General features: G+C 46.9%; 2 protein-coding genes across 2 annotated transcripts; both read left to right on the top strand.

The window, feature by feature from the left end:
* Nucleotides 1-10,172: 10,172 nt before the first annotated feature.
* On the top strand, nucleotides 10,173-10,545 carry LOC117026307 (26S proteasome complex subunit SEM1). The gene has a single exon (XM_033113004.1). The coding sequence runs from the start codon at nucleotides 10,180-10,182 to the stop codon at nucleotides 10,390-10,392; it is 213 nt and encodes a 70-aa protein (XP_032968895.1). The 5' UTR covers nucleotides 10,173-10,179; the 3' UTR covers nucleotides 10,393-10,545.
* A 9,466-nt stretch (nucleotides 10,546-20,011) lies between these two features.
* On the top strand, nucleotides 20,012-22,739 carry AVPR2 (arginine vasopressin receptor 2). The gene is made up of 4 exons (XM_033116515.1): nucleotides 20,012-20,079; nucleotides 20,615-20,658; nucleotides 21,008-21,892; nucleotides 22,065-22,739. Exons 2-4 carry the CDS (start codon nucleotides 20,640-20,642, stop codon nucleotides 22,268-22,270), a joined length of 1,110 nt encoding a protein of 369 aa, XP_032972406.1. The 5' UTR covers nucleotides 20,012-20,079; nucleotides 20,615-20,639; the 3' UTR covers nucleotides 22,271-22,739.
* The last annotated feature ends 94 nt before the right edge of the window (nucleotides 22,740-22,833 follow it).

Genomic DNA, 22,833 nt, shown 5'->3' with positions numbered 1-22,833 from the left:
TGACGAGAGTGAAGCAGAGGTGACGGCTGCACCTTTGGGGAGCAGGGCATGAAAAGCACCTCGACTTCCTCCCTGTTCTCTCTCCTGGATTGCCCTGTCTGGAAGAAGCCAGCCACCACGTTGTATGGGCACCAAGCAGCCCTGTCGAGAGGCTCCTTTGAGGCTCGTCTCATTGGGCCTGGCCACCCTGTGCACCTTCTTATGCCATCACTGTGCCTGATACACCAGTGACTCCCAACCTTCCTCTCACCCACACAACCTCCCAACCTCTCAGTTTCTTGACCTTATCTTCGAAGACCTTGACCTCACCTCAGCCTTCCCTTCTCACAGATGTGCCCTACAGACCTCTTCATCATCCATAGACGTGCTCTGACATGTGAAGTTCCAAATGCCAACTCTCTGGGCATGACCTCCAATCTGCTCCTTGCTGTCCTCCAACCTCCTTTTTCCTACCGCTCCTCTATTTTAACCTCACAGAACTTTCCAGTCCCTTGATCCCTGCTCCCAATCTATTAGATCCCACTTGGTCTTTCTCTCTTCCACATCCCGCCTAGGCCCCATAACGTATCTCTTCATCATGCTCAAGTTTCTCCATTAATGGAAGATTCATGTAGGAATGAGGGAGACAATTACATTAGTCAGGGTTCTTCAGAGAAACAGAGCCAGTAGGTAGGTGTGTGTGTGTAAAGAGATTTACTATAAGAAACTGGCTCATGCGACTGTGGAGCCTAAGAAGTCCCAAGTTGTACAGTTAGCAAGCTGGAGACTTGGGAGAACCAACGGTATAAGTTCCAGCCCAAGGGAAGGAGAAGACCAATGTCTCAGCTCAAGTAGTTAGGCAGGAGGGTTCCCTCTTCCTCTGTCTGGTTCTTTGTTCTATTCAGATCTTCCTTGGGTTGGAGGAGCCCCACCCACCTTAGGGAGGGCAATCTGCTTTACTCAGTCTACGATTCAGGTGTTAATCTGATCCAAAACACCCTCACAGACACACCCAGAATGATGTGTGACCAAATGTCTGGGCACCCCATGGGCCAGTCAATTTGATACATAAAAATAACCATCACAACAGTAACCTCAGACATGTGGACAGGAAGCCAGGTAGAATCAAACGCCTGAGCTTTGGGGAGTCTGAACCAGGTTTTTAAGCAGCTCTCTCGGGACCAGGCTTTCTTATTCACACCCCCAGGCTCCCACCCCTGAGCTGTTATTACGGTGACTCAGTCCCTTGTGCTCCTGCCACCGCCAACCAACAACATCCCCTCCTCTGTGGCCATCTTTTCTTCATCTCTGCTTCTAATTCATCCTAGTTTATGCTTCCCCTTGGCTTCTAATGCTTCATGATGATTACACATAACCTTTTCTCCACGGGTCTTTTGGCTTCTAATCTTACTGCAGTTTAAGTACCTATGAGAAAGAAGCTTATTGGCCCAAATACTATCCTTATTTGGGAGGAGCCTTCATATCAGGTAACTTGGATAGGGAACTGGCCAGTCTATAGCTGTTCTTATCCAGGTGCTTATACCTGGGCCAAGCAACTGAGGCCAAGGTTGGGGCAGGCTCTGTGATATACAGAATGACCATCTGTTACGGCCTGAATTTTGTGACCCCTCTAGAAATCATACGTTGAAGCCCTAACCCCCATGTGACTGTATTTAAAGATGGGGCCTCTAAGTAATTTAGCTTAGATGACGTCATAAGTGTGGGGCCGCGATATGATAGGATTAGCGTCCTTATAAGAAGATACCAGAGAATGAGCTCGCTGTCTCTCTCCTTTCATCTATGTGAGGATGCAGTGAGATGAAAACCATCTATCAAGAGGAATACCGGGCCAGCCTGGTGGCTCAGCATTGCTCCCTACTGAGCCATACTCAGTATTGGCTCAGTATGGAGCAATGTCCTCCTAACGCTGAGGTCGCCAGTTCGATTCCCACAGGGGCCAGTGAGCTGTGCCCTCTACAGCTAAGACTGTGAACAAATACTCTCCCTGGAGCTGGGCTGCTGTGAGCAGCCAGAGGTTGGCGTGAGCTGCCGAGTGGTGCTGCGGGCTACCCTGAGTGGCCAGCAGCTGGCGTGAACAGCTGGCAGCTGGCAAGAACTGCCATGAGCTGTTGTGAGCTGGTGACCGACTGCCTCAGCCGGGGGGAGCGCAAGGCTCGTAATACCAGCCTGGGCCAGGGAGCTGTGTCCTACACAACTAGACTGAGAAACAACGGCTTGAACCGGAGTGGTGGGGCGGGGGGGAGGCAGAAGAAGAGGGGAAAAAACAAAGAATGCCTTCACCAGAAACCAACCCTGATTGATCTAGGACTTCCAGCCTCCAGAACCGTGAGAAATAAATGTCTGATGTTTAAGCCCCCAGTCAATGGATGTTTAAGCCCCCAGTCAATGGATGTTTAAGCCCCCAGTCAATGGTATTTTGTTATGGCAGCCCAACCTCACCAAGATATTATCTATGTGTAAATCACTGCCTAGAGGAGCTCCCATAGCAGGGAGCTACGTCTCAGTAGGCATCTTGCTTGACCTGTCCAGTCTCACTACACTTGTCACTTTTTCTCTTGTTTTTCCTACAAACCCCCAGGCTTTGAACAGAATTGTCCGTCTGATTTCTCTGCTCTTCCTCACAGGCTGCAGAGAGAGCTGCTGGAGACAATCACATCAGTGCGTAGACAGGTATCACTAGGGACTCATGAGCTCCAAACAAGCTGAAGCTGGCCTGTGAGTACCGCAATTCTGCCACATGACCCTAGCCAGCATCCCTCTCTTTCCACTCAGTGGCTCTTCCAGACTTTCTCCACATGCTGTTGATTTGGAAACAAAGGGGACAGATTAAACACATGCATTTACTTTCTCTCCCTCCTGAAACCCCACTAAAATGACATTAAATGATTTTTTTTTTAAGGAGGGTGCAGCTCACAGTGGCCCATACAGGAATCGAACCAGCAACCTTGATGTTATCAGCACCATGCTCTAACCAACTGAGCTAACCGGCCACCCCTAAATGACTTTTTAAAAGCAAAATTCCCAAGGACAAAAATAACAGGAGATGAGATAACAGCAACAAGATTGTGATAGTTGAGCAGTAACCACTGTAGCATATCTAAGAAAGTGGGGGCAGTGGGGACCACTGCGCAGAAGCTGAATTCACATGGCAAAGCTCACACATGGCTTTAGAAATCAGCAGTGAGAATGGGTGTGAATATCAAGCTGCAGTTGAAAATCTGTTTAGGAGGCAGTTAGGCCTCCAGGTACCATCCTCCATCTCAGCAGAAGAGGAAGTTCATTCTTTGCAGTTGATGGAACCAAGAAAGTATTGATTGGGGAACAGCAGGAACAGCTTCCGGAGCACCACACTGAAAACAGGACAACTAAATGAATATTTACTTACTGGATATGGAGCCCTCTGGGCCCTCTTGCCCTACTCCGTTCCCCTGCGTGCTGAGAGCTCGCCCCAGGCATCAGACTGAAGATCTTTCTCTGGGCTATTTGACCATTTCAAGAGGAAGGAACTAAAAGAGTGACCTTGGGATTCCCCACTAAAGCGGCCCAGGTACATCACACTGCGATGAAGCCCATAGTTCACAAGCCCACTCTTTTCAATAAGCTTTTTAGTATCCCATTCTTAAATATGAGACGACAGCCAAGGATCACTAGACATCTGAGTAAACCTTTCACATGAAAGCATAAAAGATAGCGATAAATGAAGAACAAAACAATCTGTGGGTAACAGGACTATGAGAGATAAGAAATATTTTCTTAAAAACTCCTTAGCTTCCTCGGGGAGATAATAGAACATGAATATCTATTAAAAAGAACAGGGTTCTATAAAAAGGAACATTCAGAGAACAAACAAGAACTTTCTGTGGCAGCATAAATTAAAGAGGGATATAGGAAGTTGCAAGACAACATCAATTCCACCCTAGCTACAAGAAGCTGGATAACCTATAAAATCATAGGTTTTCTTTTTTTTTCCCCTTTTAAGCCCATCAGGAAGCTGAACCTGCCAAAAGAAGAAAAAGATGTGAGCCAAAATCTGAAAAATGTCAAGCCTTTCCTAGGAAAAAGACCCATTGCTGCTTTCATCCTTGGCAGCAGCAGGAAAAGGAGGAAGCTGCCATAGACTTGTGTAAGAAAAAAACAGAGGGCCTTTTTGTGAGATATAGATAAGGTAGTACAGAATTGTACATCTGAAATCTATGTAACTTTACTAACAATTGTCACCCCCAATAAACTATAATTAAAAAAAGAAGAAAACAGAGGGCCTTTTAACAAAATTGTAAAAGTCAACTATGGACTAGCATGAGAGCTTTTTCTTTTTTTAGATTTTATTGGGGAAGGGGAACAGGACTTTATTGGGGACCAGTGCATACTTCCAGGACTTTTTTCCAAGTCAAGTTGTTGTCCTTTCAGTCTTAGTTGCGGAGGGCGCAGCTCAGCTCCAGGTCCAGTTGCCGTTTTCTAGTTGCAGGGGGCACAGCCCACCATCCCTTGCGGGAGTCGAACCGGCAACCTTGTGGTTGAGAGGACGCGCTCCAACCAACTGAGCCATCAGGGAGCTCAGCGGCAGCTCAGCTCAAGGAGCCGTGTTCAATCTTAGTTGCAGGGAGCGCTGACCACCATCCCTTGCAGGACTCGAGGAATTGAACTGACAACCTTGTGGTTGAGAGCCCACTGGCCCATGTGGGAATCGAACCGGCAGCCTTCGGAGTTAGGAGCATGGAGCTCCAACCGCCTGAGCCACCGGGCCGGCCCCAAGAGTTTTAATCCCTATGGACCTCAGACAAAAAGAGAGTTTTCATTCACACACAACTCTTTCCCATAGGCTTTCACCAACAAAGTTTGGAGGCAAAGCAGGTGGACCGAGCAATTCTCTCTGAGGTATAGATGTACTAGGCATGCTGAAGTCTGAATGCAAGGCAGGAGAAATGAGAGAAACCATACTCCAGGCCTTGCAGTGGCAGTCGGTGGCTGGAGAAGGGCAGAAGAGTTGAGAGGGATCAACCCCAGGCTGAAGGAAGAGAGGGTCTGTTGAAGTCTTAAGGCAGTGTAGGAGGACTGACAGAAACCTTCCAGGCTCCCTAAGTCTTATACTGAGTACAAAGCAGAAGCCAGCTATGACAGAAGTAGAGGCAGGGGACCTGAAAGAGACACTCCTGAGGCACATGTTCCTGGATCTACTGAAGTCTAAAGGTGAGCTAGAACTAAGACAAATCCCCCAGGTACTCAGATCACAAGGATTGTTAAAGAGGAGGTTCTGGTCCTATCTTGAAATGCGTTGAAGCCTATGTGGAACTGAATCTAGCTAAATCAACAAGAAATCCCAGGCACAGCTTAAGTACAGACAAGATTAACTCAAAAACACCCTCCAACTCACACACACACACACACACATGCTCTAATGGCCTAATAGAAGAAGAAGCATGGCCTTTTTGGGGGCCATAAATCTTATTATACTCCCTATTGTTCTATTATATACAATGTCTGGTGTTCAATAAAAAAATTAAGATACATGTGAAAAAGCAAGGAAATATGACCTACCAGCAACAGAAGAAGCAATCAATAAAACGAGACCCAGAGATGGCCCAGATGTTGGAATTATCAGACAAAGACTTTAAAATAATAACATATGTATCATACTTCCAACACCCCCTAGGAACTTCACAAACTGCTGAAAAACAAATTGAAAAAAAAACCACACAAATTTTGAAAGCAGTCAGAGAAAAAAAGACATGCTACATACAAGGGAACAATAAGAGTGGCAGCAGACTCCTGATCTAAAAACAGTAGAGGAAAACAAAACAAAACAAAACAAACAGTAGAGGCCAAAAGATAATGGAACAACATCTTTAAATACTGAAAGAAAATAAAAATTTTTCAATCTGAAATTCTATATCCACTGAAAATACCTAACAAAAATTAAGACAAAATAAAGTTGCATTCCCAAGTGAGAATAAATAAAAAATTAATCTCCAGAATTCATCTTCTGACTCACAAAAAAAGAAATGCTAAAATAAATTATTTAGCTAGAAGAGAAATTATACCAGACTGAGTAAATATATATGACTATTTACTGTTTAAAGTAAAAACAATAACAATGTAATGTGGTGTTATCTTTTTCCATATTGTATGTAAAAATATTGTGTGACAACCAGAACACAAAGCTTGGGACTGTAGCAATTGGAATATTGTTGTAACATCCTTATGTTATTCATGAAGTGGTAGAATATTTCTTTGAAGGTAAAATGTGCTAAGTTAAAGAAACAAATTGTAATCTCTAGAGCAACAATTTAAAAAATAACACAAAAAGATTTATATCTAAAATGTCAATAAGGAGATTTCCAGTCAAGATGGCACAGTAGGTAAAAGCTGTGTTTACATTCCCTCACTACCATATCAAAATTACAACTATCCTACAAAGCAACCATCATTGAGAATCACCTAAAATCTTGCTGAACCAAAGCCCTACAACTAAGGACATGCAAAAAAAGCCACCTTAAGTCTTGCAGGAGGGGCAGGGACACAGAACTGGCTGATCCCACACCTCCATGTGACCATTAAAAATTGGGAGGGATATGTCAGCTTCAGAGGTCCCTCTGGAGAAGCAAGGGGTACCAGCCCCTCCCCAGCCCAGGTTTCATGCAGGGTGGCATGCGGGGTGTCAGCTCCTGCTCCCCACACAAGAATGCAGGATCTGGTGAGGCTAAAAAGGAACACCCATGGAGCCATAGATAGGAGAGTCATACCACTATAGTCTCGCTGGCGGCTGGGTTGGAGACACAGGAAGCAGGAGCCACACGATCCGCAACCTGCCGTCCACTTCTCTGCCAACCAACCTCACTAGCTAGCTGCAATCCACGTTTACTAGCTCAGCCACGGCAGTTATATCAGTGGCCAATGGCTAACCGGTAACAGCTGACGGACAACTAGTCACAGCTGACGGCCATCTACTACCTGAGCCAGCACCTTTCCACGTGAGGCCAAGAGCCTGGAAACTGCTTTCTGGGACTCTGTCCCCACACAAGGTTTCCAGGGCTGGGGAGAGAAGTCCCCTTAATTTCTGGGTGTGACAATCAGCGGAGATTGTGGTTGAGTGAGACAGAGGGCAGCTGGAGTCCCAGGTGCTCCTCTTAAAGCAAATGCACCAGACTTACCAATGGAATCACTGGCTCTGAGCTCCAGCACTGGGGCAGCAGCTGGAGAGGCAGCAGGGACATACAGAGGGGAACTGAGTTGTCTGGCTTTAGGACAGGGGCTGGAAAGGCAGTTTTCTCCTGGATGGAGGAGCTGGTGGAGGCCATTGTTTGTTTCTTGAGCCCTCCCTCTTCCCAGCATGCTGATGCAGGTGGCCGCCATATCTAAGTCTCCATCAAGCTGGCTAAAGCTGTTACTTTGCCACGCCCGAGTGATTCGAGACCCCGCCCCACCCGACTTTTGAGCACACCCAAACATCTTCCAGTAGCTTTTTCATACAAACTGCCTGTCTTGACTCATACTGAATACTTTCCTAGGGTTTCTCAAAGGTTTGTGGAACCCAGACAAGCAGCATCTGGCTTGAGCATGTCATGTACCTCTGGCTGAGCAGCCCTAAACCTGGCGCTAGTGGCAGCCGGCCTTGGTTCACAACTTGGCCTCTTGAGGCACTTCCAAGCATGGCACTGGTGGCGACTACCTGTGGATTTCTTTGTGGCTCCTGCCAGGTGGTCCCAGTAGAGCAGAGGCTGGGGCTGAACTTGACCTGCAGCAAGTCCCCTCCCAGGTGGCCCTGGGGCTGGAGCGCCAAGTGGCCATCTTCAAAATGAGCTAGAGCATTAGCCAGCCACCACCAAGGACGACACACCCAAGGGACAGATTAGGCAGGCACCAGAGTCCTGCTGAGGCAGATCCTGCTCCATAGGGTCAGCCCCTGCACAACAACTCTTTCACTGTAGTGAAGGCCAGTCCTCACAACCAGTGAGCCCGAGGGTCAGTCCCTCACACTGATGTGCAGTTATCAACCAAGGTTGAACTACAAGAGGAGGGTACACACAACCCCCACAAGGGACACACCCGGAGTCTGCAGGCCAAGTGACCAGAAAGACTGCACCACTGAGCCCCTCAGCACACCTACTACATAAGGCCACTCTACTAAGACCAGAAGACATAGCTGCCCTACTTAATACATAGAAACAAACACAGGGAGGCAGCCAAAATGGGGAGACAAACATGTCCCAAATGAAAGAATAGAACAAAGCTCCAGAAAAAGAACTAAACAAAATGGAGACAAGTAATCTACCAGATGCAGAGTTCCAAACACTGGTTATAAGGATGCTCAATGATCTCAAGGAGAACTTTAACAAAGAGATAGGAAACATAAAAACGGAGATAGAAAACGTAAGAAAGAACCAGTCAGAAATAAAGAATACAATGACAGAAATGAAGAATACATTACAGGGAATCAACAGATTAGATGAAGCAGAGGATCAAACCAGCGATTTAGAAGATAAGGTAGCAAAAAATACCCAATCAGAACAGCAAAAAAAAAAAAAGAATTCAAAAATTGAGGAAAGTTTAACGGGCCTCTGGGACAACCTCAAGCGTATCAACATTTGCATTATAAGGGTACCAGAAGGAGAAGAGAGAGAGTAAGGAATTGAAAAGTCATTTGAAGAAATAATGATGGAAAACTTCCCTAACTTGATGAAGGAAATAGATATACAAACCCAGGTAGTGCAGAAAGTCCCAAACAAGATGAATCCAAAGAGGCCAATACCAAGACACATCATAATTAAAATGCCAAAAGTTAAAGACAAAGAGAGAATCTTAAAAGCAGCAAGAGAAAAGTAGTTAGTTACCTACAACGGAGCTTCCATAATACTGTCAGCTGATTTCTCAACAGAAACTTTGCAGGCCAGAACGGATAAGCACAAAATATTCAATGTGATGTGAAGGAAGGACCTACAACCAAGATTACTCTACCCAGCAAAGTTATCGTTTAGAAGCGAAGGACAGATAAAGAGCTTCCCAGACAAGAAAAAGCTGAAGGAGTTCATCACCACCAAACCAGTATTATAAGGAATCTCAGAAGGACTTCTTTAAGACGAAAAATAAAAAATAAAAAAATATGAATGATAAAATGGCAATAACTACATACTTATCAAAAACTACTTTCAATGGAAATGGATTAAATGCTCCAATCAAAAGATAGGGGAGCTGAATGGATAAGAAAACAAGACTTTAGCATATGTTGCTTACAAGATACTCACTTCAGATCGAAAGACACACACAGACTGAAAGTAAAGGGATGAAAAGATGTATTCCATAAAAATGGAAACAAACAAACAAACAAAAAGCTGGGGTAGCAGTACTTGCACCAGATAAAATAGACTTTAAAACAAAGTCGAGAGACAAAGAAGGACCCAGTAATCCCACTTCTGGGTATTTATCCGAACAAACCCAAAATGCTACTTGGAGGGGACATGCTCATCCATATATTTATCGCAGCCTTGTTTACATAAGCCAAGATATGAAGGCAACCGGGGTGTCCCTGAGTGGATGAATGGATAAAGAAGAGCTGGTATATATATACAATGGAATATTACTCAGCCATAAAAAAGAACGAAATCTTGCCATCTGCAACAACATGGATGGACCTAAAGGGTATTGTGCTGAATGCAGTAAGTCAGACAGCGAAAGACAAATGTCACATGATTTCACTTATAAGTGGAATCTAAAGAACACAATAAATAAATAAACAAAACAGAAACAAACTCAGATAAAGAGAACATTCTGATGGTTGCCAGATGGGAAGGGGGTTGGGGGTAAGTGAAAAGTAGAAGGGATTAAGAAGTACAAATTGGTTGTTACACAGTAGTCATGGGGTGTAGGGTATAGCATAAGGGATATAGGCAATGATATTGTAATATTTATATGATGTCAAGTGAGTACTAGATGCATCGGGGTGATAGATGGGAGGGGGTTGGGAGCAGGGTGGAAAAGGTGAAGGATTAAGAAGTACAAATTGGTAGTTACAAAATATTCATGGGGATGTAAAATATGGGGAATCTAATCAATAATACGGTAATAACTATGTAACGTGCCAGGTGGTTACTAGTCAGGGGGATCACTTCCTAAATTATGTAAATGTCTGACCACTATGCTGTACACCGGAAACTAATATAAAATCATATTGAGCAGAGGGTTGCAATGTCAGAAAAAAAGCAGCCGGTAGATTTGGGTCTCCTGGAGGAGGACGACGAGTTCGAGGAGTTCCCTGCGGAAGACTGGACGGGTTTAGATGAAGATGAAGATGCACACGTGTGGGAGGATAATTGGGATGACGACAACGTGGAGGACGACTTCTCCAATCAGTTACGAGCTGAACTAGAGAAACATGGTTATAAGATGGAGACCTCATAGAATCCAGAAGAAGTGTTGAAGCAACCTAAACTTGAACTGTTTGCTAAATTGTAGGTCAGAAAACCCAAGATGGAACACTTAAAAAAAAATGTTTATTTCATTACCTGCTTGGCTTTATTTTTGCTTTTGTAAATCAGAAAATAAATGTTTTGACCTAAAAAAAAAAAATCATATTGAATGTCAACTCTAACTTAAAAATATAAAAAAAGGGAGGAGATAAAGAAGAATAAAAGGTTCAAAATCCCATATATAAAACAAATAAGTCTTGGGGATGTAATATCCAGCATAGGAAATATAGTCAATGATACTGATAGTGTGGTACGATGTCTGATCGTTGCTGGACTTATCATGGTGATCACGTCTTTAGCGTGGGGAATATAATCAATAATGTGGTAATAACTCTCTACAGTGCCAGGTGGTACTGTTGAATAACTACAATGTACTCCTGAAACTAATATAATATTGTATGTTAGCTATATTTTAATAAAACTCTTTTTAAAAAGTCAACAAAGAAGATGAAGTACTAAAAAAATCCAATTTGTCCCCCCAAAGAAGGGAGAAAAGGAGAAAAAGAACAAAAGTGGATGGAACAAATAAAAGTCACACAGAGTTGGTAGATTCAAACCCAAAGATAACTACATTAAATATAAGTGGACTACATGGGCTAAAACTCTATTCCAGTTATTTTTGTTGCATAACAAATTGCTCCAAACTTTAGTGTTTTAAAGTATTACAATACAGGGCGGCCGGTGAGCTCAGTTGGTTAGAGCGCGGTGCTCTTAATAACAAGGTTGCCGGTTCGATCCCCACGTGGGCCACTGTGAGCTGCACCCTCCACAACTAGATTGAAACAACTAGTTGACTTGGAGCTGATGGGTCCTGGAAAAACACACTTAAATAAATAAAATTTTTTATAAGTTTTTAAAAAATTAAAAAATAAAAATAAAATAAATACCATGATAATACTCTTATTGCTCATGTTTCTGTGATTTAGTATGTGAGAAATGCATTACTCAAAAACGTAAACAGGATTACCATATGGTCCACCAACTCCACTCCTAAGTATATCTTCAAAAGATTTGAAAACAGGGACTCAAACACAAAGTCGGGGACTTGTACAGGAATGTTCCTAGCAGCATGAGTCACAGGAGCCAAAAGGTGGAAACAACCCAAATGTCCTTCAACAGATGAATGGAGAAACAAAAGTGGCGTAGCCATACAATAGAATATTATTCATCCATAAAAGGGAATGAAGTCTGGATATATGCTACAATGTGGAGGAAACTTGAAAACATTATACTGAGTGAAAGAAAGCAAAAGGACAAATATTGTATGATTCCATTTATATGAAATACCTAGGCCAGGCAAATTCATAGAGATAGAAAGTAGATTAGAGGTTACTTGAGGCTGAGGAGAGGGGAGAATGAAGAGTTATTGCTTAACGGGTACAGAGCTTCTATTTACGGTGATAAAAAAAAAGTTTCAGAAAAAGAAAACGGGTGATGGTTGCACAACATTGGGAATGTAATGAATACCACTGAATTGTACAATTAAAATGGTTAATATATATATTCCACAATTAAAAAAAAAGAATCTGAGAAGGGTTCAACTGGACAGTTTTGACTGAGGGTATTTCATGAGGTTGCTGTCACAGACAGTGGCTGAAGCTGGAACAGTATGGAGCTGGAGCAAGTTAGAGCTGGCTGGGCATCTCTCCCTCTTCATGTCACCTCAGAGCCCTTCCATGTGGTCTCTCCATGAGGGCTAGTTTGGGTTTCTTCATGGCATGGTGGCCTCAGGGGAGCTGGACTGCTTAGGTGGTGGCTAAAGGCAGGAAGAGTGAGAATCCCTGTTAGCAAGGCAGAAGCTGCATTGTCTTTTCTGACCTAGCCTCAGAAATCAAGTGGCATCACTTTCACCATACCGTGTTGATTCAAAGCAAGTCACAAGCCTGCCCAGATTAGAGGAGGGAGGGTTAAATTCCACCTCTTGATGGAAAAATGGCAAGGTTCCAGAAGAGCATGTGGAATGGGAGACATTGTTGGGGCTACCTTTGAAAAACACAATCTGCCACACACACCAGTGAAAAGGCAGAGACTGTCAGGCTACACAAAATAGCTATATGTTATTTACAAGAAGCGCACTTGAACCATAAAGACACAGACAAGTTGAAAGTAAAAGGACGGAAAAAGATACACGATACAAACACTGAACATAAGAAAGCTGATATGGCTATATTAATATCAGAGAGTAGAATTCAAGGCAAAAAGTATTACCAGAGATAAAGAGGGACATTTCCCAATGGAAAAGGACAAATAATCAAGAAGATATAATCATTGTAAATATGTAAGCACCTAATAACAAAGCTCCCAAATACATGAAACAAAAATTGACAGCGCTAAAGGGTTCTAGACATAGACAAATCTCCAAACATAGTGGGAGACGCTAATATCTCTTTCTCAGTAATCGATGAAACAAATAGGAAAAAAAATCAGTAAGAATACAGAAGATTTGAACAACACTATCAACTAAGTGACCTAATTGATATTTTCAGAATACTATACCCAGCAACAAGAAAATACACATTCTTCTCAAGTGCAGATGTAATAACATTCACCAACATAGGTAGATAACATTCTGAGCAGTAGAACAAGCCTCAATGAATTACCTAGGCTAGAAATCATACAAAGTAGGATTTCTGATCAGAGGGATGTTGAATTAGAAATCAACAACAGAATGCTATCAAGGTAATTTCCAAATATTTGGAAATGAGAAAAATATACCTCTAAATAACCCATGGCTCAAAGCAGAAATCATAAATTAAATTAGAAAATATATTTAATTGAATAAAACTAAAGACATAAAATACTAAAAATCGGGAATTCAACTAAATAAATGATTGCAGGAAAATGTATAACATTAACTGCATATATTAGAAAAGAAGAAAGATCCCAAATCAATTATTTAAACTCACACTTTAAGAAACTAGAAAAAGAAGAGCAAATTAAATCCAAAATAAATAGAAGGGAGAAAATAATAAACATAAAGAGCAGAAATCGATGGACTAGAAAACAGAAAAACAACACAGTAAATATATGAAACTGAAAGCTGATTTGAAAAGATTAATGAAATTGATAAACCTCTAGCCAGTCTGATTAGAAAAAAATGGAGAAAAGATCGACATTATCAATATCAAAAATCAAAGAGGGGAGATCATTACAGACCTTACAAACATTAAAAGAATAATAAGGGAATATTGTGAAAAACTCATGCCAATACATTGGAGGACTTAGGTGAAACGGACAAATTCTGTGAAAGATACAAACTATCAAAGTCCATTCAGGAAGAAATAGATAATCTGAATAATCTCTTACAGGAGTTGAGTTCATAGCTAAAAACATTCCCACAAAGAAAACTCCAGGCGTATATGGCTTCCCTGGTAAAGTCTACCAAACGTTATGAGAGAAATAACACCAATTCTACACAAACTCTTCCAGAAAACAGAAGAGGAGGGAACATTTCCTAACTCATTTTACAAGGTAAGCATTACCCTCACACCAAAGCCAAAGACATCACACAAAAAGGGAAACTACACCAGTATCCCTCATGCATACACATGATGTAAAAATACTAACCAAAACATTAGCCACTCAAATCTAGCAATGTATTAAAAAAGAAGATACGTTATGGCCAAGTAGGGTTCCTCCCAGGAATGCCAGTTTACTTTGAGATTTGACAATCGTCAACATGATTAGCCAAATTAACAGAACAATGACAACAAAGAAAAGCACGAAATCATTTCAATAGACGTAGGAGAAACATTGGACAAAATTCCACACCCACTCGTGATAAAAGCTCTCCGTAAACTAAGAATAGAGGGAAACTTCCTTAGCCTGATAAAGGCAGCCTATGAAAAACCCACAGTTAACATCATATTTAATGACGACAGAATGACTGCTTTTCCTTTACGATCAGGAAGAAGGCAAAGGTATCTGCGCTCATCACTTTTACTCGGCGTTGCACTGGAGGTCCTAGCTAGTGCAGTAAGGCAGGAAAAAGGAATGAAAGACATATAGCTTAGAAAGGAAAAGGAGAAGTGTCTTTATTCAGAGACAACATGATTGTCTATGTAAAAAAAAATCCTAAGAAATGTACAAAAACAGTAGAATAAGTGAATTTAGCAAAGTTGCAGGATGTCAATATGCAAACATTAATACTGTTTTTGTATACTAGTAACAGACAATCAGAAACTGACATTTTAAAGTACCATTTACAAATAGCATCAAAAATATGAAATACTTAGGCATAACGTAATAACATGTGCAAAACCTGTATACCCAAAACTACAAAATATTGCTGAGAGAAATTAAAGAAACTTAAATAAATGGAGAGAAATAGCATATTCAGGGGTTGAAAGACTCACTATGGTTAAGACGTCAATTCTCCCACATTTATCTATAGAGTCAACGTAATGGCAATTAAAATTCAGGATTTTTGTGCAGAAACTGACAAACTGATTTTAAAATTTATATGGAAATGCAAATTACCTAGACTAGCCAAAATGATTTTGAGAAAGAACAAAGTTAAAGGATTTGTACTGAGTTCATGACTTACTATAAATCTCCAGTAATCAAGAGAGTGTAATGGTATAAAGATGGGATATAGGGGCTGAACCGGTGGCTCAGGAGGTTAGAGCTCCATGCTCCTAACTCTGAAGACTTCCGGTTCGATTCCCACATGGGCCGGTGGGCTCTCAACCACGGGGTTGCCAGTTCGATTCCTCGACTCCCGCAAGGGATGGTGGGCTGTGCCCCCTGCAACTAGCAACGGCAACTGGACCTGGAGCTGAGCTGCGCCCTCCACAACTAAGACTGAAAGGACAACAACTTGAAGCTGAACGGCACCCTCCACAACTAAGATTGAAAGGACAGCAGCTTGACTTGGAAAAAAAGGCCTGGAAGTACACACTGTTCTCCAATGAAGTCCTGTTCCCCTTCCCCAATAAAATCTTTATATATATAAAAAAAAAGATAGGATATAGATCAGTGGAACAGAATTGAGAGTCCAGAAATAGACCCACTTACATATGATCAATTTGTGGCAAAATTGCCAAGATAATTCAATGAGGAAAGGACAGTCTTTTGAAGAAATGGTGCTGGAAAAACTGGTTATTCACATGCAAAAGAATGAACCTAGACCTTTACCTCATGCCATGCACAAAACTTAACTTGAAATGAATCCCAGACCTAAATATAAGAGTTAGAAATATAAGCCTTCTAGAAGAAATCATAGGAGAATATCTGTGACACTGGATTAGGCAGACTTTTTAGATAGGACACAAAAAACACAAACCATGAAAAAAAAAAAGATAAAATTAGACTGTATTAAAATTTAAAATGTTTGCTTTTTAAAAGACACTATTAGTAAAATGAAAAGGCAAGCCACAGACTGGGAGAAAATATTTGCAAAACATCTCTTAAGGGATTTGTAACCAAAATATATTTAAAAAAACAAAAACAAAAAAATTACAACTCAAAACGAGAAAACTTTTAAAAATTGACAAAAGATTTGACTAGATATCTCACCAATTAATATATACAAATGGCAACTAAATATACGTAAAGCTTCTCACCATCATAAGTCATAAGGAAAATGCAAAATAAAACCCCAATAAAATACCACTGAAAAGGTTAAGATTAAAGAAGCTAAAAAAAATGACAGACTAATCACAGTAAGTGCTGGCGAAGATGCAGAGCAAATGGAACTGTCATGTCACATGATGAGTGTGGAAAACAATTTTCCAGTTTCTTATCAACTAAAATGTACACTTATCATATGACCCAGCAGTCCCACTTCTAAAGGGTTTATCTAGGGAAATCAAAACATGTGCATACAAAAGCTTGTATTCAAGTGTTCAGAGTAGCTTTCTTCATAATAGTCCCAAACTGGAATCAGCCCACACGTCCATCCATCAACTGGAACTGGGCTAAAATCATCTGTGGGCCATCCTTATAATGGAACACCAGGTAGCATGAAAAGGGACAAACTCCCGATACACAACAGAGAGGAACTCAGAGGCATTCTGCTGAGTGAAAGAAGCCAGACACGAAAGACTACATACCCTATGAATCGTATATAAGATTCTAGAAAAGACAAATCTGTAGTGATGGAACGATCATGGTTGCCAGGCTCCAGGTGGGGGAAGGAGATTGCAAAAGGTCATGAGGGAACTTTCTGTTGTGATGTAAATCTTTTTTATCCTGATTATGGTGGTAGTTACCTGATTGTATCCATGCGTGGAATCTCATCAATTTGTGAAATTTAGTGTGTGTTAATCATGTCAATAAAGCTGATTTTTAAAATTCATTCAGGGCTAGGAGAGAAATCATTGCCTGGGCCATGGCAGTCAGAATAGTGGAAGCACTGAGCACCCATGAAGTGGCTCTAGATGCAGCCACATAGAAGGAAGACCAGCGGAGGAAAGGGTATGTGGTGATGGCTAAGGTGAAAGAGCAGGAGGTTCATTACTGAGTAAGAGAGAGGTAAGTACCCACGCTCTCCTGGTGTTTCTCCCGGCTTTTTCACCACTCGTCCTCCATGACCTTGGCTGGCACCTCTTTCCCTTTAATCCCTGGGAATGTCTTCCAAGTGTCTCCCAGGGCCAGAGAAATGCCTTTCCTCTCTACCCTCCACTGCCTGGTAACTGTGTCCCCCCATTTCTCTCCTGGGGCCTCCCTGTCCGCACCCCTCTCAGCACAGGACCCTGCCCTGGTGGCTGGCCCCTGGGGTAGTCAGTGCACCTGCACCCCTGGGGCCTCCTGTCCTCTTCTGCTCAGACACTGGGCTAGTGGAGACACACCATCCACAGAACTCTTTCTGCAAACGCAGTCTTAGAAGGAGCTGGTGGAAGGGTCAGGGCAGAGGGGGCTGCAGTGGGGGGCTGAGGGGATGGGGAAGGTGTCTACTCAGTCCTGTCCCTGTCTCGAGGCTTGGTAAGGCTAACTGACAAGCCCCATGGCCAGGCCCTTCTTCAGCCTTCCAGAATGAACTTCCCAGTGCTCCGTGGGGTGGGCATGGGCCTGTTAGGCCACTCCCTCAAACATTTCTCAGGGATCCAGCCTTCTCTCTTCTCTCCAGGCACCCCTCAACATCTGCCTGTCTCTGGGAGGCAAGCCCAGGGCTCTGCCTACCCCAAGGAGTGGGGGCAGGGCACCCCCTTCCAGGCAGGTGCCCTGCTCTCAGCTCATGTTGCCCAGAGGGCACGGGCTTCTGGACAGCCCAGTGCCATTTCTGTTGAGTCACATGGCCCTGACAGTGAATAATCCATTCAGGCTTCCTTCCCACGAAGTGCTGTCCAGCCTCTTCTTTCTTGTTCCCTGCGGGGTACCCTGGCTGGGGCAGGGGCCTGACTGGGACCTCTCGCCTCTAACCGGCTTCTTGCTGCAGGCAATGGACTCGGCTGGGCCGGCCTCTCACCTGGCACAACGCCCATGCAGCACCAGCACGTGCATCCATAGGCTCCCGAGCCTTCGGGGCTCTCTGCTGATGAACCAGACTCTCTGGCATACCCTCCTGCCTTCGTAGTGCGCCGTTCCCCAGAGTCCCCCAGTACTTCTCTGGCTGACCTGAGGAGTTCTGTGTGACGTTTCCCTTTAGGTCCTGGCCTTGGTGTGGATACAAACCCCTCCCCTTGCTTCTTGGAGGCCAGAGAAAACTACGGAGGAGGGGGGGCCTTCCCTAAGACTTTTCCCTGAGCTCAAAAACAGGAAACAAGGAGTGCACAGAACAGAGATGGCCGCGGGCCTGGCCTCAGGGCTCAGGGGCCCCGCCCTGCACCAGCTCTCTGCTGGGATCCAGCCCTGCTAGACTTCTGGTCAGGCAGAGAAACTCCAAGGATCTGATTGTCCGTTTACCCCACGAGGCTGGCTCCACTTCTTGACCGGTCCCAGGAGCTTCCCTCCCCAGCTTCCAGGGCTGCCCTCCATGTACGGTAGTAAGAGCAGCCGCCTCTGGAGGCTCATCACCTGCCCGGTCCACGTCTTTGCCTATCCAATCACCACTTGCTTTCAATCACTGGACTCCCAGTTTACAGAGGGGGAAGCGGAGGCGCACAGAGCTGGGGAGTGGCAAAGCAGGGACCTGTGCCCCTCTGTAGTGTGTGGTGTGCGTGTGTGCGCCGTGGGTGCTGTGTGTGTGGCACGCGGAGGTATAGTGTCCGCTGTGTGTTGCCGTATGCTGTATGTGCAGTGTGCAGGGCGGGGGTGTGGTGTGTAAGACCCCCAGCCCCACATGTCCTGCTGCTTTGGGAAGGGCTCGGGAGCCACCCATCTCTCTGGCCAAGAGAGGAGCCCTTGGCCTTGGTTGGACCTGGGCCTGGTCAGTGTGGGGCTGTTTCGGTCTCTAGCTTTGCAGGTCAACAGAGAAGATGGACCAAAGGGAAAAAAAAGGGACAATCTCGGCCCACAATCTGGCCCTCGGCGGCCTGCAGGCCCCTGCCTTGGGCTGGGCTGGGCCTGCCTAGGCTGAATGAGGCCAGAGCCTGTGGCAAGGGCAGGGGAGGGGTGGAAAGAGGGTGTCTGGGATGGGGGCGGAAACGGTGGGGTAGAGGTTGGGGGGGGTCTTGGAGCCTGAAGAGGGGAGAGGAGGTAGGGAGGGCCCAGCCCTGAAGTCCCTGGTGGGGAAGCTCCTTTCTTAGGCCCTCCACACACAGTGCAAGGAACTTCAGTGTGTGCGTTTATGTCAAGTGTGTGTGCCTTTGTGGGTGTATGGCTGTTTCACGAATGTGAGGCTAAGTGAGGGTGACTGGGTGGAGAGGGAGAGCTGGAACGTGCACGAGTGCAGGAGCTCGGAAGCCCCCACCTCCTAGGACAGGTAGCAGCAGGTGGGGGAGGAGGAAGAGGGCGGAGGTGTCCTTGGCTCCCACAGGGCCTTGGGGAGGAAACTGAATCTCTCAGGGCAAGTTAAACCCGGGATTGATCCCGCCCCACCCCCTGCCTTCCTGTCCTTCATCTCCGGCAGGCCCTAATTGATGAGAGGGAGGGGCCTTCGTGGGTTTGGGAGGGGCTATCCCTCTGTGTTAGTGGGGATTCCAGGAGCACTCACCCCCTCCTCACCCCAGTTCAAAGAGGGACAGAAGGAGCCTGCTTTGGGAAAGAGGAGCCAAGCTTTGTCAACAAAAAAGCTGTGTGGTCCTGAGCCAGTCCCACCCATCTTTGGTCTCAGTTTCCCCACTTATAAAATGGAGACGCTGGAACTAAGTGATTTCCCAGAGCCCTGGCAGACCAGGCATTCTAAATAGGTGGGCCCTGTGGGGGTGGAGGCAGGTAGGGGCGGGGAGAGGGGCAGGATAGCCAGCCCGGCAGTTGCAGCTGTGCCGAAACGAGGACCAGCTGATATGGGCTCAGGGTCCTCAGGAGTGCAATGGGGCTGAAGGAATCTTGGGGACAGACCTGGGAGGGGCTGGGGGCAGGAAGGGAAGCAGAGGAGGCCAGGAGCCTACTTCCCTGTGCCACAGGCCGGAGGCCAGGGGAGGCGCTTGGGGGAGGGAGGGAGGAAGTCCCCTCCAGGGCAGGTCACTCCCAGAGGCTGGGTTGGGGCGGGGCGGGCGATGGAGAGCAGATCTGAGCTCCTGGGACACCTTCGAGCCCGCTGCTGCCCAGCTTCCCAGGAACCCGGGAGCCCGGCCAGGTAAGGGATTGATTGGGGGGCATGCTGGCCCCTCCCGCCCAGTCCCCAGCCCTCCCATGGTCCCTCTCTTGGCCTCTGTCAGGGCAGGGCGGTCTATATGTTTGCCTTGGGTCTCGTGGGCTGCCTAGGTGGGTCCTAGGCTCATTTTGTCCATCTGTCTGATTGTCTCTCTCTCTCTCTCTGTACCTTCCCCTGCCCAGTCCTGGAAGGGGCACAGCAGGGCCCTGAGGTCCATGCGTGGCTCAGTGGGGCGAGATCTCACCATGTTTGATCGGGCTGAGGGTGTACCCCCAGCTCCTGCTCTCTAGAAAACTCCCGCACGCACACACAAACCTCAAAGCCTGACTCTGGAAAGCACACATATACGCACATACATACATAGAGTTGCATGCACGGGCTGGAACCCCCCACCCCACCATGCACACAGACAATGCCACTCGGGCATCTCTCTAAGGGCCTCTGTCCCTAGACTCTGGGCAGCAGCGGGGCTGGCCCTTCCGATGGGAGGTTGAGCTTACTGTCCTGTCTCCACCAGGCGCTCAGAACACCTGCCCCAGCTCATGGCTTCTTCCACCTCCGGTAAGGTTCTAGCCACTTGGCCCCTACCCATACCCCCACCGGGATGAGCCAGGTGGGCTGAGTGGGGTTGGATGAAGCCGTGAAGCCCCCTTTTCGGAGACTTCTTTCACCCTCCTCTCCAGGATGCCCATGGGGGAAGGGGAGCACGTGGCGGTACATACTGGGGGCTGGGGCTACCCTTCCCTCCCTACCACTTGAGGTGGGGGGAGGACGATGTGTGCTCTGCTGGCTGGAGGGAGCAGAAGGCCCAGGCCACTGGCTCTGCCTGTCCAGTTGGAACCTCCTTGGGCTCTGGTCCCCATGCAGAGCACGCCCCCTAACTTGGCCCTCTCCCCCCATCCTTGCCCAGCTGTTCCCTGGTCCCTCTCTCAACCTCTGCCACCTGGCAACAGCAGCGAGAAGAAGCCTGTGGACCCCCGCGACCCGCTCCTAGCCCAGGCAGAGCTGGCCCTGCTCTCCACGGTCTTTGTGGCTGTGGCCCTGAGCAATGGCTTGGTGCTTGGGGCCGTAGCACGGCGGGGCCGGCGGGGACGCTGGGCACCTATGCACGTCTTCATCTGCCACTTGTGCCTGGCCGACCTGGCTGTGGCTCTGTTCCAAGTGCTGCCCCAGCTGGCCTGGGATGCCACCGACCGCTTCCATGGGCCTGATGCCCTGTGCCGGGCCGTCAAGTACCTGCAGATGGTGGGCATGTATGCGTCCTCCTACATGATCCTGGCCATGACGTTGGACCGCCACCGTGCCATCTGCCGCCCTATGCTGGCATACCGCCATGGAGGTGGAGCTCACTGGAACCGGCCGGTGCTGGTAGCCTGGGCCTTCTCGCTCCTTCTCAGCCTGCCCCAGCTATTCATCTTTGCCCAGCGTGACGTGGGAGATGGCAGCGGGGTTTTCGACTGCTGGGCCCACTTTGCCGAACCCTGGGGCCTCCGTGCCTACGTCACCTGGATTGCCCTAATGGTATTTGTGGCACCTGCCCTGGGCATCGCCGTCTGTCAGGTGCTCATATTCCGGGAGATTCATGCCAGCCTGGTGCCAGGGCCAGCAGAGAGGGCTGGGGCGCGCAGAGGGGGGCGCCGGACAGGCAGTCCCGGAGAGGGAGCCCGGGTGTCGGCAGCCATGGCCAAAACCGTGAGGATGACGCTGGTGATTGTGATCGTCTACGTGCTGTGCTGGGCGCCCTTCTTCCTCGTGCAGCTGTGGGCAGCGTGGGACCCGGAGGCGCCTCGGGAAGGTAAGTGTGGCTATGGCTAGGGCTACGGGGAGCACCTGGGCTTGGCCGCACATGCACCTCTGCACCCCCACATACATATCCAGCCATGGGCTCACTAGCCCCTAGTGGGCACTTGGGGTCACACCCCTGCCCGGGCAGCCTCAGCCCCAGCCCTGCTCCTTCACCCGCACAGGGCCCCCCTTCGTGCTGCTCATGCTGCTGGCCAGCCTCAACAGCTGTACCAACCCCTGGATCTACGCCTCCTTCAGCAGCAGTGTATCCTCAGAGCTGCGCGGCCTGCTCTGCTGTGCCCGGAGGCGGGCCCCACCTAGCCTGGGACCCCAAGAGGAGTCCTGTGCCACCGCCAGTTCCTTCCTGGCCAAGGACACTTCCTCCTGAGGAGCCAGGGGGCGCCTTCCCTTCCAGAAGCTCCTCCAAGCTCAGCTGCCTGCCTGGGGCTGGCCCTGGGAGCCGCTGGGAGAGGGCCTCCCCCTACTGGGAATTGGCTCTGGATTTTGGGGGGAGGGCTGCAGAGGTCAGCTCCTTGACACTGGGTATGGGGCGGGGCTGCAGTAGCATGGCGGTGACCAAGCTTCCACCCTAGTCAGTGCCTGCCAGTGAGATGGAGGTCCCAGGGAGCCCAGGAGGCAAGAGAGGGGAATGAGACGAGAAGACTTCCATTTCTCCATCTCTGTACTTCCCCTCTGCCCTCCCTTCTCACTCTCTCCCTAATAAAAGTTTCAGCTCATTTTCCACCCGGTGAGTGTCCTTGGATCAAGGTAACTGTGGGTGTGAGGGTGGCATGAGAAGACACTCCCAGACCCTCTCATACCCACAGACACAGGCGTGGTGCTGGAACCCATGACATAGGTGACTGTCCCCAACCCGCACATCCCTGAGCCAAGGCTCCCTCCCCCTCCCTGCAGAAGCTGTTCCAGCCACAAAACCTTCCATCTTTGCTG

The sequence above is a fragment of the Rhinolophus ferrumequinum genome, chromosome X, assembly GCF_004115265.2.
Source record: "Rhinolophus ferrumequinum isolate MPI-CBG mRhiFer1 chromosome X, mRhiFer1_v1.p, whole genome shotgun sequence".
In the NCBI taxonomy this organism is placed as follows: Eukaryota; Metazoa; Chordata; class Mammalia; order Chiroptera; family Rhinolophidae; genus Rhinolophus; species Rhinolophus ferrumequinum.
Note: the sequence above shows the minus strand (reverse complement) of the source record. Positions and strands in the feature narration are given on the sequence as shown.